General features: G+C 57.0%; 3 protein-coding genes and 2 pseudogenes across 6 annotated transcripts; all 5 read left to right on the top strand.

The window, feature by feature from the left end:
- Positions 1-222: 222 nt before the first annotated feature.
- On the top strand, positions 223-1,429 carry AP5S1 (adaptor related protein complex 5 subunit sigma 1). Its single transcript, XM_010412122.3, has 2 exons — positions 223-418; positions 863-1,429. The coding sequence occupies exons 1-2, from the start codon at positions 261-263 to the stop codon at positions 1,287-1,289; spliced, it is 585 nt and encodes a 194-aa protein (XP_010410424.2). The 5' UTR covers positions 223-260; the 3' UTR covers positions 1,290-1,429.
- A 100-nt stretch (positions 1,430-1,529) lies between these two features.
- LOC104697141 (sulfotransferase 1 family member D1-like) lies at positions 1,530-5,422 on the top strand. Of its 2 annotated transcripts, none has more exons than XM_010411754.4 (7): positions 1,530-3,985; positions 4,060-4,185; positions 4,290-4,387; positions 4,485-4,611; positions 4,711-4,802; positions 4,883-5,063; positions 5,186-5,422. In XM_010411754.4, the coding sequence occupies exons 1-7, from the start codon at positions 3,589-3,591 to the stop codon at positions 5,296-5,298; spliced, it is 1,134 nt and encodes a 377-aa protein (XP_010410056.2). In that variant the 5' UTR covers positions 1,530-3,588; the 3' UTR covers positions 5,299-5,422. The 2 variants fall into 2 exon arrangements, with proteins under 2 accessions (XP_010410056.2, XP_019149012.1); XM_019293467.3 differs by having other exon boundaries at positions 4,275-4,387.
- Positions 5,423-6,435: 1,013 nt separating this feature from the next.
- Positions 6,436-9,313, top strand: LOC104697140 (sulfotransferase family cytosolic 1B member 1-like). Of its 3 annotated transcripts, none has more exons than XM_010411752.3 (8): positions 6,438-6,592; positions 7,671-7,822; positions 8,005-8,133; positions 8,245-8,342; positions 8,449-8,575; positions 8,653-8,747; positions 8,823-9,003; positions 9,076-9,313. In XM_010411752.3, exons 2-8 carry the CDS (start codon positions 7,675-7,677, stop codon positions 9,186-9,188), a joined length of 891 nt encoding a protein of 296 aa, XP_010410054.1. In that variant the 5' UTR covers positions 6,438-6,592; positions 7,671-7,674; the 3' UTR covers positions 9,189-9,313. The 3 variants fall into 3 exon arrangements, with proteins under 3 accessions (XP_019149013.1, XP_010410054.1, XP_010410053.1); XM_010411751.3 differs by having other exon boundaries at positions 6,440-6,592; positions 7,674-7,822; XM_019293468.2 differs by lacking the exon at positions 8,005-8,133 and having other exon boundaries at positions 6,436-6,592; positions 7,674-7,822.
- Positions 9,314-9,589: 276 nt separating this feature from the next.
- On the top strand, positions 9,590-12,134 carry LOC120409973 (annotated as a pseudogene).
- A 109-nt stretch (positions 12,135-12,243) lies between these two features.
- LOC120409974 lies at positions 12,244-14,893 on the top strand (annotated as a pseudogene).
- The last annotated feature ends 4,030 nt before the right edge of the window (positions 14,894-18,923 follow it).

Raw genomic sequence — 18,923 nt, 5'->3', positions numbered from 1 at the left:
AACACGGAGCACGGATGGCTGCCGAGGGATCGCCAGGGGTCGTTTAGGCGGGACAGCCTTGGCCGAGCCCCCGCGGCCTTTCCCCGCCCACCGACCTTTCCCCGCCAATCAGCTCTCGCTGCCCCCTAGTCTTGGCCAATCGTGACCCGCCGTCTGCACGCTCGGGCGCCCACGCCCCCCCCTCCGCCCACTGAGGGCCGCTCCTTCCGAGCCAGCGCCGCCGCTTCCGGCGCGCCGGGGCCGGGGCCGGGGCCGGGGCCATGGTCCAGGCGTTCGTGCTGCTGGCGCCGGGCGGGCCCGCCGGCCACGGCCCCTGCCGCGTGCTGTACGCGCGCACCTTCGGGACCCCCCGGAGACCGCCCTCGGGGGGTCCCCGGCAGCGCCTTCGCCGCAAGGAGCAGCTGCTCGTCGTGGCCAGGTACCCGGGAAATCGCCCTCTGCAGGAATCCCCTTCCTGCGGATGCTGGGCTCGGTGGGAGCCTCCCATCTCCTGAACCTCCTGGTGCCCTCCATCTCCTGAACCCCCTGGATTTGTGACACCGCATCCCTCTCCTTGAGAGCCGTGATACACCCTTTTTTTGATGGGAGGACTCCTGGGCTTTGCTGGACCCCCAGGGCTGGGACACTTATTCCTGAGGGGAGCCTGGGCCCGGTGGGACCCTCAGAAATGTGGCAGCCCCCTTTTCGGGGGACATGGCTCAGCGAGAGCCACAGGACCATGCCCCCCATTCATGAGATCCGCCCTTGCTGGGGATGCTGGACTCGGCAGGACTTCGGGACCCTGTTCCCCCCACAGAGGGGTCACTCTGTCCCTGTATGAGGCGGGGGTCCTTTACATGAGGGTCCCTCTTTTCTCTTCCAGGCAAGTGGCCTCGCATTGCCAACTGCTTCAGTCATCCTTGGGGCGCCCATCCTCCCCACAGCTCCCCCAGCTACCTGATGAGCCAGTGTCACTCCAGGATGCTCCAGGGGGTCTTTTCCAGATGCCCCCTGGAGACCCGTTCCCTGAGCGGGTGACAGTAGTCTGGTTATCAGTGCTGGCCCTCGCCTTTGCCTTGGTTTGTGAACCCCAAGAGAATCTGTCATTGGCTGAGATCACCCTGCGGCGCCTGGCTCCCCGCCTGCTCCTCTCCCTGCGCCTCCTCGGCCCCGGCGCTGACGTCCTGCTCCGTCCTGATGCTGCTGATGGCCTCCTGGATCGTCTCCTGCCCCATGGGCAGATGCTTTTTCTCAACGAACGTTTCCTCCAGGCAGTGGACCGGGAGCTGGGCATCAAAGCATCCCGCTGAGCTACAGATGATATTCCCGCCCAACATCCCCAGATATGTTTTGGGGATGAGAGACAAGGGAGGGATCTGACATGGTCACCAAGCCCTAGTGGGATGGATGAGAAAAGTAGTTCTGGAATAAAGAGCAATGAGCCAACTAAGAGCCGGGTTTTAATCCATTTATACGCTGACAGTGTCATGGGAGAGCTAATAGCTATCCCCATAAATCCATCTGGAGCTGGGACAGTTCCATGTTCCTGTGCTGTTTTCCTGCACCGCGTTCTGCACCACTCTGCATGCACGTGACAGGGAGCGGAGGCTCCACGTGGCTGTGAATGGACGCTAAAAGAGGGACCCCGGATTGTGGTTACCCCAGTTGGGCACTGTGGGGCAGGCAGGGGGCCTCCGGCAGGGAGACATGGCTCTGGGATGGGATCTTGCCATGGGACACGGGGTGTGCATCTGGCCTCAGGGCATCAGGGTGTCTGTGTGGGGGATTAAATAAACAGGCAGCAGGGCAGGATGTAGCCGTGTGCCTGGCACAGCAGGGTGGTTGTCCCCAGATGGTGCTGCTTGGGGCCAGGGGACCCATGTGATGCCCTGGGAGGTGGCAGGAGCTGGCACCCACCTCCTGAGCTCTGCAGGGTGCAGTGGGGAGCAGGGTCCTACCCTAGCAGTTTGTGGGTGCTGGGAAATCCAGGGAGCCAGGACCTGGCATGCATGGCTCTCCCACCAGTGTGCCAGGAACAGGCTGGGCACTGCCAGGCCCTGGAGAGGGGCAGTCACAGGGCCAGACCCCAAAGTGCTTCCCCTTGTAACTGCACCAGTAAAGCTGGAGCACCTGAGAAGGGGTGCTGGGCACTGGGCTTCAGCCACGATGGGTCTCTGGCTGTGATGGGGCATCTCACTGTGCTGGAGATGTGGGGGTGATGGAGCCCAGTGTGGCATCCCATAGGGAGCACTGAATCTCAGCAGGCAAGGTACCGTCTTCACCTTCCTGTGCGATAGCAGCTGTCATATACTGCACCCACAGCTGGGCTTGAATACAACCAAGAGGCAAAGAGACATTATCTTGGAGTGTTTCAATGGTGTTAGCAATTAATTTTTGATGAGAATCAACTCGGATCCGAATGTATGGGCCATTATTGTGTATGCGCTCATAGGATTCCAGTTGCTGGATTTTAGTATCACCTGGTTTATGGACAGAATTCCCTTGCAAATCAGTCACCTGAATTGGACCAAATGGTGTAGTTTTTTGTGGTGTGATTTACTCTCTACTCTGAGGTGTAGTAGATGCAGGGGGAGTTTAAGGAGATAAAGAATCATCTTTTCCCTGATTCTCTGTTGTGGGGATCACCCTGTATGTTTCCATCCCGTGTAAGTCCGCTAGACTTTTCCTGGAATTTTGATCTCTCAGTCACCATATATGGTACCTTTTTAGTAGCAGTTTGCTGACCCTGACCATCATCTGTGTTTCAGCTTTAATTAGGGATCATAATGTTATTTCCTCATCATCAGCTGAAAATGCAAATGTTACATGTAATTTTTTGTCAGAGTAACAGACCCGTTTACTGTCTTCCAACTCCCTCATTGGATACAATTTCTGCAAATGGTCCAGATGCTAAATCCTGCACTGGTGCCTCCTTTGCCAGAGACCCCACTGACCTGGCCTGGGCCAGGCACCACTTGGCTTTTGCTTCTCCTTCTCCTTGATCTCCTCCTGGAGCAAGAGCAGCACCTGCTCCATCATGGTGAGTTCCTGTATTGCACAGCCTGCTGGACCACATCATCCAGGATGGAGAAGATCAGCTTATTCAGCCCTTTCCTAAAAGAGGCATCAAAGGAGCACCCAGGAAGGCAGGAGGGAGGCACACCCTTCTTGCAGCACCCTCAGCCAGGTCCCAGCCAGTCTGGTCCCCAGCCAGGACAAGCAGGGACACTGCAGGGCAACACAGTGCTCATGGAGCAGTGGGGGGAGAGAGGCAGAGCCCACTCCAAAACCGTCCCAGGCCCCAGCTGCTGGCACTTTGAACCTCCTTCACATCCTCTGTGCTCCGTAGCCAAGCCAGCTCTCGTTAACCATTACAGCCTGGGCACGGCAGGAGGGTGGAGGTGCCAGGGCTCCTGGGCACCAGGGCACACAGAATCCTGAGAGGTACAGCTGCACCAGCGATGGGCCTGGGTGGCAGAGCTGTCCCTGCAGCTCCACAACCCCATGGCACTCATTAAAGGGGCTGTAGCTGGGGGAGAAGTGCAGACAGGTGGGAGGAGAGGTGATGCTGGGCTCCATTCCTGACCCGTCATGGCTTGGGCTTAGTGCATGGCCAGCATTCACGTTATCAGGGTGGCATCCTGCCAGGGATCAGGGCATGCCCCTGTGGCACTGGCAGTACCTCTGCCACATGTGATCCGGGCTGGACTTTGCCTGATGGGGCACTGCCCTGGGCACAGTCCTGCTACAGGATCCAGTACTGCCCCAGGCACAGTCTTGGTACAGGAGCCTGCCAGTCCCGAGGTTGTGGAGGCTGCCAGCAGGGAAAACAGCCAGTGCTGTGTGGACCCACTGTTAGCCATGGAGCAGAAAGATGTAATCAGGCAGGAGCTGGGAAGCCTCCATGGCATCCCCCTCTTCAAGAGCTTCATCGAGGGCTGGCCACAGGTGAAGGCTTTCCAAGCCCGTCCAGACGACCTGCTCATCTCCACCTACCCCAAATCTGGTGAGTGGTCCTGGGGAAGGGTGCAGGGGGGATGGGGTGACACCAGCCTTTGCAACGCTGTCCCTGTGCTGCAGGCACAACATGGCTGAGTGAGATCATGGACATGATCTACCACGATGGTGATGTGGAGAAGTGCCGACGGGATGCCATCTACAACCGCGTGCCCTTCCTGGAAATGAAGGTCTCCAAAGGGCCGAGTGGTGAGCTTCCCCAGCCCAGCTGCCTGGCTTGGGTGGAGAGGAAACAGAGCCAGGGTGGGGGTGAGAGTGCTGGGGCTCACACCTTTCAGTCCCCTGTGCCACAGGTGTTGAGCAGCTGGAGAATACCCCATCCCCACGGCTAGTAAAGACCCATCTCCCGGTTCAGCTCCTCCCGACCTCCTTCTGGGAGAAGGACTGCAAGGTAACATGGCAGGTGCCCCCTGTTTCTCTCCCCGTCTGGGTTGGTGGGGAGGAAGCATCACTCTGTACCTCCCAAACACATCCTTGGCTCTCTCCAGATTATCTACATGGCCCGCAACCCCAAGGATGTTGTCATCTCCTACTACTACTTCCACCACATGGCCAAGATACACCCTGACCCTGGCACAAAGGCTGAGTTCTTGGAGAACTTCATGGCTGGCAAAGGTTGGGGCTGAGCCACAAGATGCCCACCCTGAAATGCCGGTGGGAAGGACATCCCCCGCTACCCCAGTTTTCAGTTAATCCCTTGACCATATCCCACAGTGGCCTACGGGTCCTGGTACGACCACGTGCGTGGATGGTGGGAGAAGAAGCAGGAGAAGATGCTCTACCTTTTCTATGAGGACATGAAGAAGGTGAGAGTGGGATGGAGGGGAAGGAGCCCTGGTTGCCCCCCAGCTTTTTTGGCAGTCTCCTCATGTCAACCACCCTGCAGGATCCACGACGGGAGGTGCAGAAGATCTTGCACTTCCTGGGCAAGGAGCTGGCGGAAGGAACAGTGGAGAGAATCCTGCACCACACCTCCTTCCAGGAGATGAAGAAGAACCCTGCTGCCAACTATGAAACCATGCTCCCCACCATGATGGATCACAGTGTCTCCCCGTTCCTCCGAAAAGGTGGGGTTTGGCTGGTGGTGGAGGATGTGGGAGGGATGTCCCTGGATTGTATTTCAGCCCCCATCTGTGGGTGCAAATATTTCATGTGTGAGGATTTACCCCACTTATTTTCTCACCCCCAGGGATCTCAGGAGACTGGAAGAACCACTTCACTGTGGCCCAGAATGAGCGCTTCAACCAGCACTACCAGGAGCATATGGCAGGCTCTGACCTCCACTTCCAGATGGAGGTGTGAGGGGCTCATCCCGCTTCCCAGGAGGACTGTGCTTCTTCTTGCTCTCCCAGTGGGGAGGGTGGATCCAGATGGAGATTCTTGCACTAATTCACTTTTCCCTGTGCAATAAATTGTGATAAATGGAGGTTGAGCCATTGCCTGCAGGGAAAGTGAAGGGGGGGGGGGGCTGAACCCCCTGAATTCTAGGCAGTGTCTGGGAACACCTTCATGGTCCTCAGGACAGAGGGTGGGCACACAGTGGATTTTTAGCTGGTGATGTTCAGGTATCACCAGGAGTGGGCACCCAAGAACCACCACTGGCCCCTGTCAACTTGGGCTGCACCAGCGAATTCAGCGCTGCCACAGCCCTTGCGTGCACAGGAGCTTTCATGCTTCTGGCTTGTGGCAAGTTTCTTGACAGAGCGGGCGGTGGTGAGGCTCTCTTTGGCCCAGCTGGAGCTTGGCAGCCCATGGTCTGTGGAACAAAGGTGAAGGGAGGCAGCTCCCTGCTGGCATATGGCCAGGTTCAGCAACATCACTGTCCTTGCTGGATAGGGAGCACACCCTGCAGCCTCCAACCTGGCTGCTCCGTGCCCTTGCTCTGGGATGGCTGGAGCAAACCAGCCCCTGTCCCACTAGGCACAAGGGTATGCTTTGGAACCCCAAGTTCCCCATTTTGCCCCATTTCTGGCCGGTTCTTGAGTTTCCAAGATTGCAGCTTTTTGGCAAGACAGCCTCATGGGGTTGTTCTGTCTCCAAAGAGACGCAACTCAGATCCGACAGCTAAAGAGCAGCAGTGCTATGAGGGGACCTGTTGCACAGGAATAAATCCTTTCCACACATTTATTTAAATGCCACTGGAGATGTCTTCCACTGGAAGATGTGCTTCCCCAGCTCCTGGTTTTGCCTGCCCTGTTTGCACACACAACCAATTTTGCTGGCATATGAACAGCAAAACACCTGAACACCTGCCATGGCATGTCCCATCTCACCGAGAACTTGGTCCTGGGGCCAAAGCAGGGATGTTTCTCTCAAGGCTGCCGACAGCTGAGCTGCTGGCCCTGCCCAGCTGCCATCTCTCCTGCCCTTACCACTCCCTCCCGGCTCGGAGATCTCCTGTGGGAAGCAGCTGGGAATGAGAAGCATTTCACCACCAGCGGGACCTTTAAACACTTTTCCCAGAAGCACTTGTGCTTTGCAACCTCGCAAACTTTGGACCCGTATTTGAGTGGAGTAGGGGTGCCACCAAAGCCTGAACCCCACATCCCGCCCGGAAGCCCCACATTGGTGTGAGAAGCTGGGGACATCCACGCAGGTGACTCTTGGATCAGTACAGGGTGATGTTCAATCCCCCGGGATGTGGGTTGGGATTTCCTCCCTGTGTTTACCTCTGCGGGTGGAGGGGGGGAGCTGTGATTTCCACTCCCGCTACCCGTGTGCGTCCCGGCGGGTGCTGAGCACGGACAGCTCATCACAGGCATCTGGGGACCGTCCCCATCCCCGCTCGCCCCGTCCCCTGCACTCCTCCCACCGCAGCCAGCACCGGGACCAGGTCCGCCCAGGCTCCTGTCCCAGCCGTTGTCCTGCACCCTCCCACCGCCCGCCGCCTCCATCTTCCACCGCCCAGGGGAAGGCCAATAACAATCCCACCCCGTAGAGCGGCGGGCGAAGCTTTGCCTCCTCCCTCCAGATACCCGAAAAAAGGCAAGTAACCGGGGGAGGGGCTTTGGCCACGGTCGTTTCGGGGTGCCCTGGCCTTCATAAGCGGAGGGCCTGCCGGGGGGGGAAGGAGGTGAGGGGTACAGGGACTCTGTGTCCCCACAAGCCCCCGGGAGATGGAGCGAGACACCAAGCCTCTCTCCAAAAATCACAGCATGGGGGTTTTGCAGCTGGCATGTCCAGCGTTTCTATCCTGGCTGGTGGGTGGAAAGGTTTCCTGGAGAGAGTCGTGAGTCCTGCTCCCCGTTCATGTCTCTGCCAAACTCTCACTCAAGCCCCCTGAAAGCAAGGCTTCCCCGGGCTGCCGTACAACGGAGAGATGGGGAGCAAAAAGCAAAGAGAAAGCAGCCTAAAACTCCAGCCAGGAATGCCCGAAGAGCTTTTACTCCCAGGAACAGAGCTGCCAGCTTGGTATGGGCAGCTGCCCACTGCCTGTCTGACCTGAGCCCCCCAGAGCTGACCATGCCCCTCCACACTCCCTGCACCACCACCTGAGCCCCATAATCCCCACAGAAGACAGGTGCCACCTCCCATGGTGCCAGCAAGCAGGGCATGGTTTCCTTCCTATGGCTAGGATGGCTGGGTTCAGCAGGGATTTTGGGGCCCCAGGGAAGGAGGTGGCCCTGTGATGCTCCTCACTGCCAGCCAGCCCTGCCACATGTCCCTGTTCCTAGCAGGATGGCTGAGACGGACACCTACCTGCGGCAGCCCTGGCGCACCGTGTATGGCATCCCCATGGTCAATGCCTTTGCCCTCAACTGGGAGCGGATTGACACCTTCCAGACCCGCCCTGAGGACATCGTGGTGGTCACCTTCCCCAAGTCTGGTGAGCATCCCCAGGCACCAGAGAGGGACTAGGCTCAGGAAGAGAGGTAGCAACTTTCATATCCCTGGGCTGGGACCAGGGACATGCCAAAAGTCAACACTGGTAAATGGTGACCGTCTGGTGCCTGACATGGGGCTCCAGTGGGAATGGCATCAGCTGGGCACCCGACATCTCCCCACCAGGCACCACCTGGGTCAGCGAGATCGTGGACATGGTCCTGAAAGGCGGTGACCCAGAAAAATGCAAGCAGGATGACATTGTGAACCGGGTGCCCATGATGGAGTTTGCTGCCCCTGGGAAGTTGCCAGCAGGTAGTGGGGTGGCAGAGGGAGGTGGGTGGCAGTGGGTGGTGGATGGGGACAGGTTTGGTTTTGTATGGGAGGGCACTACAGTGGGATCACTCCTGAGGGAAATCCTTACAGGCACAGAGCAGCTGGAGTCCATGCCATCCCCTCGTGTCATCAAGACCCACATCCCAGCTCACATCTTGCCCAAATCCTTCTGGGAAAACCGCTGCAAGGTAACAGGCTGGAGTGAAAACACTTGGAGGAATCCAGCAGACATAAGGTGGCTGCCTGCCCTGTTAGGACCTTGCAAGTCCCCACATGCCAACAAGCTTTCTGCAGATGATCTATGTGGCGCGCAACGCCAAGGACGTGGCTGTCTCCTACTACCACTTTGATTTGATGAACAAGTTCCACCCACACCCTGGCACATGGGCCCAGTACCTGGAGGAGTTCATGGCCGGCAGAGGTGGGACAGGGCACCCCTGGGTGCGTGCAGGGGACCCTGCAGGGGACTGCCACCCACTGGCTGCTCTCCCCATGCAGTGGCATATGGTTCCTGGTACAACCACGTCAAGGGCTACTGGGAACGCAGGAAGGATCACCCCATTCTCTACCTCTTCTACGAGGACTTGAAGGAGGTGATGGGGCGGGGTGGATGGTGGTGTGGGGTCTGGGGGTGGCAGGAGGGGTGAGCGTTGGCGTGTGTCCCACAGGACCTCCGCCGGGAGATTGCCAAGGTGGCCCAGTTCCTGGGGCGGGAGCTGCCGGAGGCGGCGCTGGACACCATCACCCGACACACGTCCTTCGAGGCCATGCGGGACAACCCTGCCACCAACTACAGCAAGGTGCCCTCCGACCTCATGGACCACGGCGTGTCCCCCTTCATGCGCAAAGGTGAGCGGCTCCGGGGGGCCTCTGGCGCACCGTCCCCCCGGCCCCTGCTGAGCCCATCTCACCCGGCCACAGGCACCACGGGAGACTGGAAGAACCACTTCACCGTGGCCCAGAACGAGCGCTTTGACCAGGACTATGCGCAGAAGATGTCAGGCAGCGACCTGTGCTTCCGCACTCAGATCTGAGGAGACACCGCCGGACGCCCCCCAAATCCTCCCTGTGCTGTGATGGCACTGCTGCCGTGCCAGAGGCTCCTTCCTGTCCTCTGGGACTGCTGGAGAGAAATAAAATGTGCTCCCTAACCCTGCCATGGGTGCTCACTGCCCTGAGCCTGTGCTGATCCCAACCCAGCTGTCCCCCTGGGGCTGCTGTCCCTAACCCTGCCATGGGTGCTCACTGCCCTGAGCCTGTGCTGATCCCAACCCAGCTGTCCCCCCGGGGCTGCTGTCCTCTTCCTGGGTTGCGGACAAGCAGGTGTCACCCCTCAGCCACTCTGGTGGGAGAATTGCCAGCAGCAGCTCATGGATCACAGAGGGTTTTTGCAAAACTGCGTGTGGGGGAGGTGTTGGGTGGGTGTGGGCAGTGAGAGGTGTCCTCCCCATCCTCGCACAGCGGGATGCAGCCTGGGACATGTGGGGGAGAGCAGGACTGGTGGGGCTGGAGACGTCCACTGTGGCCCTGCCTGCAGGTCAGTGGCTGCCAGTTTCTTCCTGCACTCGCTCCTCCCTCCCGGCAGCTGCTGGGCTGGCAAACATTATTGCCCTCGGCGCCCTGCCTGTTTCCTTCTCCTTCCCGTATAACCGCTGCAAGGCCCTGAGTCTCCCTGTCCTCTGCTGTCCTCCTGGTGTCACCATCCCGGTGTTACTGTGCCCAGCACAGAGCAGCAGGTCTTAGGTGAGATGGGTGTCCTGGGGTGCACTGTGGGTGTTCTGCCTATGCTCAGCTGCACAGAGCTGCGTGTTGCGGGGTCTAGGGTGGTGGTTTTGGGGTACTTTGGGTTTGGGTGCAGTCAGCACCCCTAATCCTTCCCCTTACCTTGGGTCTGCTGCAAAACCCCAGGCACCCAGTTCCCTGCTCCCCTGGGGTGCTGAGGCAAGGGGAGAGGTGCTAGTCTAGCCTATTCCAGTCCTCTGGGTCTGCGTGATGCTGGCACACTGTGGGCACCCCTGCCCTTGCCAGGGCTCTGGTTGTGCTCCTGTCCCCACCGCTGGGACCTGTGTCCCCAGCAGTGGGTGCAGCAGTGGCCATGGTGACCTCTGGTCTGTGCTCTGGTGCTATCACTGCCGCTCCCTGAGCAGGCACGGTGCCAGGTGACCGGGCTGCCCTGGCTGGTGGCTGCCCTGAGAGACTGGGGAGGGCCTCCCCTCATCAGCCAGCCCTGCCATGTGTCCTTGTCCCCAGCAGGATGGCTGATCCAGATCCCTATCTGCGTCAGCCTTGGCTCACAGTGCATGGCATCCCCATGGTCAACGCCTTTGCCCACAACTGGGAACGGGTCGATATCTTCCAGAGCCGCCCCGAGGACATCGTGGTGGTCACCTTCCCCAAATCTGGTGAGCATCCCCAAGGCAACAAGATGTGCTGGTACTGGGTGGGCAAGTGTGTTGTCCAGCTGAAACCCACTGCCTGGGGGCATGCAGCACATTTGGGGCTGTCAGGACAGAGTTTTGTGGGATTTCCCTTTTCCCCCATGGCATCTGGTCAAGGTCTGAGGGATTGCCAGTGCCGAGACACCCGATGCTGCCCTGGCTGCTCCCCTTGATGAGTTCTTTCCCCAGGCACCACCTGGGTCAGTGAGATTGTGGACATGATCCTGCAAGGTGGAGATCCTGAGAAGTGCAAGCGGGACATTATCAGCAAGAGAGTGCCCATGCTGGAGTTCTCTGCCCCCGGGAAGATGGCAGCAGGTAGTGAGGTGAGGGGGCACCCCACAGAGGCTGAGTCCCAAGGGTCTTTGCCAAGGGCCCACTGAGGAAGTGCTTTGGGATCCCCCAGGAACGGACCTGCTGGCCACCATGCCCTCACCCCGCGTGGTGAAGTCTCACCTGCCAGCACATATCCTGCCTAAATCCTTCTGGGGAAACCGCTGCAAGGTAACCCCGAACCCTGGTCCCTTCCCTGAGGGGTATTGCAACTCCCCTGTTTCCCTGAGACAGGAATCGCAACTGCTTCCTCCAGCATCCTAAGTGGTCATGGGAGTTCTAGGAGCTGGAGCATCCTCCCTATCCTGGGGGTCCTGGGGATGCCCCTCATACCTCCATGGCTCATCTGCAGATGATCTATGTGGCGCGCAATGCCAAGGACGTGGCTGTCTCCTACTACCACTTTGATTTGATGAACAAGTTGCAGCCGCACCCTGGCACATGGGCCCAGTACCTGGAGGAGTTCATGGCCGGCAGAGGTGGGACAGGGCACCCCTGGGTGCGTGCAGGGGACCCTGCAGGGGACTGCCACCCACTGGCTGCTCTCCCCATGCAGTGGCATATGGTTCCTGGTACAACCACGTCAAGGGCTACTGGGAACGCAGGAAGGATCACCCCCATTCTCTACCTCTTCTACGAGGACTTGAAGGAGGTGATGGGGCGGGGTGGATGGTGGTGTGGGGTCTGGGGTGGCAGGAGGGGTGAGCGTTGGCGTGTGTCCCACAGGACCTCCGCCGGGAGATTGCCAAGGTGGCCCAGTTCCTGGGGCGGGAGCTGCCGGAGGCGGCGCTGGACACCATCACCCGACACACGTCCTTCGAGGCCATGCGGGACAACCCTGCCACCAACTACAGCAAGGTGCCCTCCGACCTCATGGACCACGGCGTGTCCCCCTTCATGCGCAAAGGTGAGCGGCTCCGGGGGGCCTCTGGCGCACCGTCCCCCCGGCCCCTGCTGAGCCCATCTCACCCGGCCACAGGCACCACGGGAGACTGGAAGAACCACTTCACCGTGGCCCAGAACGAGCGCTTTGACCAGGACTATGCGCAGAAGATGTCAGGCAGCGACCTGTGCTTCCGCACTCAGATCTGAGGAGACACCGCCGGACGCCCCCCAAATCCTCCCTGTGCTGTGATGGCACTGCTGCCGTGCCAGAGGCTCCTTCCTGTCCTCTGGGACTGCTGGAGAGAAATAAAATGTGCTCCCTAACCCTGCCATGGGTGCTCACTGCCCTGAGCCTGTGCTGATCCCAACCCAGCTGTCCCCCCGGGGCTGCTGTCCTCTTCCTGGGTTGCGGACAAGCAGGTGTCACCCCTCAGCCACTCTGGTGGGAGAATTGCCAGCAGCAGCTCATGGGATCACAGAGGGTTTTTGCAAAACTGCGTGTGGGGGAGGTGTTGGGTGGGTGTGGGCAGTGAGAGGTGTCCTCCCCATCCTCGCACAGCGGGATGCAGCCTGGGACATGTGGGGGAGAGCAGGACTGGTGGGGCTGGAGACGTCCACTGTGGCCCTGCCTGCAGGTCAGTGGCTGCCAGTTTCTTCCTGCACTCGCTCCTCCCTCCCGGCAGCTGCTGGGCTGGCAAACATTATTGCCCTCGGCGCCCTGCCTGTTTCCTTCTCCTTCCCGTATAACCGCTGCAAGGCCCTGAGTCTCCCTGTCCTCTGCTGTCCTCCTGGTGTCACCATCCCGGTGTTACTGTGCCCAGCACAGAGCAGCAGGTCTTAGGTGAGATGGGTGTCCTGGGGTGCACTGTGGGTGTTCTGCCTATGCTCAGCTGCACAGAGCTGCGTGTTGCGGGGTCTAGGGTGGTGGTTTTGGGGTACTTTGGGTTTGGGTGCAGTCAGCACCCCTAATCCTTCCCCTTACCTTGGGTCTGCTGCAAAACCCCAGGCACCCAGTTCCCTGCTCCCCTGGGGTGCTGAGGCAAGGGGAGAGGTGCTAGTCTAGCCTATTCCAGTCCTCTGGGTCTGCGTGATGCTGGCACACTGTGGGCACCCCTGCCCTTGCCAGGGCTCTGGTTGTGCTCCTGTCCCCACCGCTGGGACCTGTGTCCCCAGCAGTGGGTGCAGCAGTGGCCATGGTGACCTCTGGTCTGTGCTCTGGTGCCTATCACTGCCGCTCCCTGAGCAGGCACGGTGCCAGGTGACCGGGCTGCCCTGGCTGGTGGCTGCCCTGAGAGACTGGGGAGGGCCTCCCTCATCAGCCAGCCCTGCCATGTGTCCTTGTCCCCAGCAGGATGGCTGATCCAGATCCCTATCTGCGTCAGCCTTGGCTCACAGTGCATGGCATCCCCATGGTCAACGCCTTTGCCCACAACTGGGAACGGGTCGATATCTTCCAGAGCCGCCCCGAGGACATCGTGGTGGTCACCTTCCCCAAATCTGGTGAGCATCCCCAAGGCAACAAGATGTGCTGGTACTGGGTGGGCAAGTGTGTTGTCCAGCTGAAACCCACTGCCTGGGGGCATGCAGCACATTTGGGGGCTGTCAGGACAGAGTTTTGTGGGATTTCCCTTTTCCCCCATGGCATCTGGTCAAGGTCTGAGGGATTGCCAGTGCCGAGACACCCGATGCTGCCCTGGCTGCTCCCCTTGATGAGTTCTTTCCCCAGGCACCACCTGGGTCAGTGAGATTGTGGACATGATCCTGCAAGGTGGAGATCCTGAGAAGTGCAAGCGGGACATTATCAGCAAGAGAGTGCCCATGCTGGAGTTCTCTGCCCCCGGGAAGATGGCAGCAGGTAGTGAGGTGAGGGGGCACCCCACAGAGGCTGAGTCCCAAGGGTCTTTGCCAAGGGCCCACTGAGGAAGTGCTTTGGGATCCCCCAGGAACGGACCTGCTGGCCACCATGCCCTCACCCCGCGTGGTGAAGTCTCACCTGCCAGCACATATCCTGCCTAAATCCTTCTGGGGAAACCGCTGCAAGGTAACCCCGAACCCTGGTCCCTTCCCTGAGGGGTATTGCAACTCCCCTGTTTCCCTGAGACAGGAATCGCAACTGCTTCCTCCAGCATCCTAAGTGGTCATGGGAGTTCTAGGAGCTGGAGCATCCTCCCTATCCTGGGGGTCCTGGGGATGCCCCTCATACCTCCATGGCTCATCTGCAGATGATCTATGTGGCGCGCAATGCCAAGGACGTGGCTGTCTCCTACTACCACTTTGATTTGATGAACAAGTTGCAGCCGCACCCTGGCACATGGGCCCAGTACCTGGAGGAGTTCATGGCCGGCAGAGGTGGGACAGGGCACCCCTGGGTGCGTGCAGGGGACCCTGCAGGGGACTGCCACCCACTGGCTGCTCTCCCCATGCAGTGGCATATGGTTCCTGGTACAACCACGTCAAGGGCTACTGGGAACGCAGGAAGGATCACCCCATTCTCTACCTCTTCTACGAGGACTTGAAGGAGGTGATGGGGCGGGGTGGATGGTGGTGTGGGGTCTGGGGTGGCAGGAGGGGTGAGCGTTGGCGTGTGTCCCACAGGACCTCCGCCGGGAGATTGCCAAGGTGGCCCAGTTCCTGGGGCGGGAGCTGCCGGAGGCGGCGCTGGACACCATCACCCGACACACGTCCTTCGAGGCCATGCGGGACAACCCTGCACCAACTACAGCAAGGTGCCCTCCGACCTCATGGACCACGGCGTGTCCCCCTTCATGCGCAAAGGTGAGCGGCTCCGGGGGGCCTCTGGCGCACCGTCCCCCCGGCCCCTGCTGAGCCCATCTCACCCGGCCACAGGCACCACGGGAGACTGGAAGAACCACTTCACCGTGGCCCAGAACGAGCGCTTTGACCAGGACTATGCGCAGAAGATGTCAGGCAGCGACCTGTGCTTCCGCACTCAGATCTGAGGAGACACCGCCGGACGCCCCCCAAATCCTCCCTGTGCTGTGATGGCACTGCTGCCGTGCCAGAGGCTCCTTCCTGTCCTCTGGGACTGCTGGAGAGAAATAAAATGTGCTCCCTAACCCTGCCATGGGTGCTCACTGCCCTGAGCCTGTGCTGATCCCAACCCAGCTGTCCCCCGGGGCTGCTGTCCTCTTCCTGGGTTGCGGACAAGCAGGTGTCACCCCTCAGCCACTCTGGTGGGAGAATTGCCAGCAGCAGCTCATGGGATCACAGAGGGTTTTTGCAAAACTGCGTGTGGGGGAGGTGTTGGGTGGGTGTGGGCAGTGAGAGGTGTCCTCCCCATCCTCGCACAGCGGGATGCAGCCTGGGACATGTGGGGGAGAGCAGGACTGGTGGGGCTGGAGACGTCCACTGTGGCCCTGCCTGCAGGTCAGTGGCTGCCAGTTTCTTCCTGCCATCACTCCTCCCTCCCGGCAGCTGCTGGGCTGGCAAACATTATTGCCCTCGGCGCCCTGCCTCTGCCCATAAAAACTGCTTCCGTCACCCTCCCATTGTCACCGTCTCGGTGACATTGACCCCTCCTGGTGTCACCATCCCGGTGTTACTGTGCCCAGCACAGAGCAGCAGGTCTTAGGTGAGATGGGTGTCCTGGGGTGCACTGTGGGTGTTCTGCCTATGCTCAGCTGCACAGAGCTGCGTGTTGCAGGGTCTAGGTTGGTGGTTTTGGGGTACTTTGGGTTTGGGTGCAGTCAGCACCCCTAATCCTTCCCCTGACCTGAGGTCTGGCCCAGTTCCGTGCTTCCCTAGGGTGCTGAGGCAAGGGGAGAAGTGCTTGGTCTGGGTGATGCTGGCACACTGTGGACACCCCTGCCCTTGCCAGGGCTCTGGTTGTGCTCCTGTCCCCACAGTTGTGACCCCTGTCCCCAGCAATGGGTGGAGCAATGGTTGTGGTGACCCCTGGTCTGTGCTCTGGTGCTATCACTGCTGCTCCCAGGCAGCCACGGTGCCACGTGACCAGGCTGCCCTGGCCATAGTAGCCTGCCAGGTCTTTGCCCATCTACTTCCTGCCCCAGCAGCAAACTCTCCCACTAATACAAATCATTGGCAAGCTTACTGGGAAAGTCACAGGGAAAGGCTTGCCTTGGGAGCACGAACAGCAAACATGAATGAAAAGGTGGAATGGAGAGAGCAACTCCTCCTTTCTGTGCTGGTGAGCCATTAGATAAGTCCCATCATGTCTATACCCTTAGGATATGCAGATTTGCCCATCACCATAGCACACAGCTTTCCCTGGGAGGTTGGACAGATGCTGGCAAGACAGGAGTGTGTCACATCTGCAGGGAGCTTGGGCAGGTCTGCTGCTGCTCCTCACTGTGATGCCATGATGATTTTTTGCCTTTTCTTTTATATACCTTTTATATAATTTTATGTATCCTCAGTGTTCTTAGCATGCATACGTATAATTCCTTAAGTCCGATAACTTAGCATAATCCTAGTATTCATCCTAGAGGCCTCGCAGTTGGAGGCTGGAAAGCCCTACGCTATCCTGAGAAACCAAGGTCCTCTCAAAAACACATCCTATAAACTAAAATTAAGCCCATCCAGGAAGGAATTCCTCGAAATGGGGGAATATCACGCTATTCATTTAAACCTCTCATTGAGAAATCTTTGTTAGATATGCTAATTTACAAGGTCTATAAAATGGGATACGCGATCTGTCGTGTGTGTGCATTTTGGCACATTCCACCTTGGAGAAGTAGTGCACCATAAGAATCCTTATTAAATACCGAGGTAAAAACCCTTTTTTCCTTAACTGTGTCTGGCTCTTAATTTTTAAAACCAGAAAAAGTCATCAACTGTAGAGCTGACAAGGACAGGGTGCAGCACCTACTCTCCATCAACAATGCAGATTCCTAACAGGGACACCAAGCTTGACCTGAACCTTCTCTAATTTCTTTATTGTTTTGGCTTTGCAGAGTGGAAATGGCTCCAGTGCCAGCCACCCTGGTGTCTGTTGTTTGCATGCCAAGGTGCCCCTGCAGCATTTCAGCAGCAGTGAAGAGAGTTGATAAAATCTTAAACTGAACTAAAAAATCCAAACGCAGTGCTATAAACCTAGCCCCTGGTGTTTTCATCCTGCAGTAACAGTGCAGAAGTATAAAGACACAATTTATTCAAGAAAGATGACTGTGGTGAGGCTATTTCATCTCACTAACTTTTGCTGGAGTTTCCCTGTACCCTGGGGATTACAAGCTTTTTACTGAGCACATGCACACGTGACTTTGCAGAATTGCTCAATCCTGTCACTTCTGCATGTACTCAGGGATGAGCCAACTTTGACATTTTCCCAATATAGTAACCTCCCTTCCCCTTCCCAACCCGCCCCCCCCCCAAAAAAAAAAAAAAAGATAGTCAAGACTTTGAAGTCTGCTTTCAGACCAGAAGCTGCTTCACTGCATTAAGTGAAAGGGAAAGCACAGAGTCATTTGGTGCTTCTTCAGGGCAAAAGCTTCCCTTTTCCATCCTGGCCCCGAGTTTTTGAGGTGCTGGCTGGCATCAAGGTTTTCTAGAAATCGAAGTTCCATGCACACCACAACTCCCAGCCAGCCAGCACAATGGTGAAGAGACCAGTGTGTGGAAAACATTAGTTTGCCTTGCCTAACTTTTGAATGAGGGCCTTAGCCTTGGGAACCCTGTTGTTTTTTAACAAGTCTGGAGGTTGCATCACTGTCGGCAGCACTTCTATTAGTAATGTTAGATGTGTGAAATACAGGCACTTAACACCATCAACTTTCTTCTGCCCCACTTCTCTCTCATTTGCTGGATTTTGTCCTCTAATCCTCTCAAAATGCTTGTCTTCTCTGATCTGAGTGATCTGAGCACCATCTTTAGAGCTGGCCATGGAAACAAGACAAATGTAACTGTTTGGTTCCCCTAGCAATAAGTCTCATTTGCTATGGAGGAATTCAATACTGAAGGGTTGGAAACAAAAACCAAATTCTCATCTAAGTTTTTATCCAGGGAAGCGGTCACAGCACCAAGCCTGACAGAGTTCAAGAAGCATTTGGACAATGCTCTCAGGCACATGGTGTGATCCTTGGGGCTGTCCTGTGCAGGGCTAGTAGTTGGACCTCAATGATCCTTGTGGGTCCCTTCCAACTCAGGACATTCTATGATTCTATGATCTGCTCTAGCCCACATCAACATGGCCTTTCAATAGTTGCTGGAAAAACTTTAAATTTCATATGGGACTTTACAAAATAAGCTAAATTGGCCTGAAAAAAAATCTCACTCAGGATACCAAGGTCTGGTAGTGTGGAGAGACTAGTGAAATTCCTGGCCATAAGGCCAAATTACTGTTGAAACATGCTGGCATAATAGTCCTGGATTCTGAGGATTTAGAAAAAGCCCTGTTGAATATTATGGACAATACTTAAAAATCATTGAGATGCACCTTTAGATTCCTATATTTTCAGGTTATTAAACACTTGTCTAGATCTCCAGAATCAAGGGCCACAGAGCCAACACAGGTAACATACCAGCTTTTGGAAACTCACATAGACAGCAACAACTTTTGAAAACCTCTGCAAACAAACCACAAGATTCACTCTTTGTTCCTGTTGACAGTTTATAAACAAATCTACTACCTAACAAATAATTTTGTTTTGCTACTTGGGACCCTAAAGGGAGCAAAAATGTCTTTTTAGCAGTCAGACACCGTATTTCTTATCTTTAGGATGCAAAGTCCTCCTGAGAACCTAGCTTTGTAATAACATTATAATATAACCTGGCAAGGGAAAGGCTATCTCAAATATTAAATTCCCAGAGCCTAACAAAGCAGTGAATAAACACAGAATACATGCCTTGTTGCCATCATCCTGTATTTTATTACTTCCTCCTTTTGAAAAGTCCAGTTCAGAGGGTAACTTACTTAAGCTCCTTCTGCCTGATAACCAATCCCTCTGGAGCAGCCCAGGCACAGAGGAGCGGAGCAGCAAGGAAAAGCAGCAAACTGGTACAGCAAATTGCACCTTGCAACTCAGAGCACGACGTTTATGTACCTTGGAAGACTCTGCTAGGTAAGAGTTTTTTGCTGCATGGCATTTGTTCCCCAAATTGTGTTGGATCGAGTGTATCATTATATGCGTGGGTTTT

This window comes from Corvus cornix, chromosome 4 (genome assembly GCF_000738735.6).
Source record: "Corvus cornix cornix isolate S_Up_H32 chromosome 4, ASM73873v5, whole genome shotgun sequence".
NCBI classification, from domain to species: Eukaryota; Metazoa; Chordata; class Aves; order Passeriformes; family Corvidae; genus Corvus; species Corvus cornix.
This window is presented reverse-complemented; position numbering and strand designations above follow the sequence as displayed.

Excerpts from the sequence above, each read along its gene's own strand:
- LOC104697141 (XM_019293467.3), top strand. The coding sequence starts at position 3,589 with ATGGCCAGCATTCACGTTATCAGGGTGGCATCCTGCCAGGGATCAGGG. Across the intron at positions 4,612-4,710 it reads GAACTTCATGGCTGGCAAAG|TGGCCTACGGGTCCTGGTAC; the intron begins GTTGGGGCTGAG and ends CATATCCCACAG. Across the intron at positions 5,064-5,185 it reads CTCCCCGTTCCTCCGAAAAG|GGATCTCAGGAGACTGGAAG; the intron begins GTGGGGTTTGGC and ends TCTCACCCCCAG.
- AP5S1 (XM_010412122.3), top strand. The coding sequence starts at position 261 with ATGGTCCAGGCGTTCGTGCTGCTGGCGCCGGGCGGGCCCGCCGGCCAC. Across the intron at positions 419-862 it reads CAGCTGCTCGTCGTGGCCAG|GCAAGTGGCCTCGCATTGCC; the intron begins GTACCCGGGAAA and ends TTTCTCTTCCAG.
- LOC104697140 (XM_010411752.3), top strand. The coding sequence starts at position 7,675 with ATGGCTGAGACGGACACCTACCTGCGGCAGCCCTGGCGCACCGTGTAT. Across the intron at positions 8,343-8,448 it reads TCTGGGAAAACCGCTGCAAG|ATGATCTATGTGGCGCGCAA; the intron begins GTAACAGGCTGG and ends AGCTTTCTGCAG. Across the intron at positions 8,748-8,822 it reads TCTACGAGGACTTGAAGGAG|GACCTCCGCCGGGAGATTGC; the intron begins GTGATGGGGCGG and ends TGTGTCCCACAG.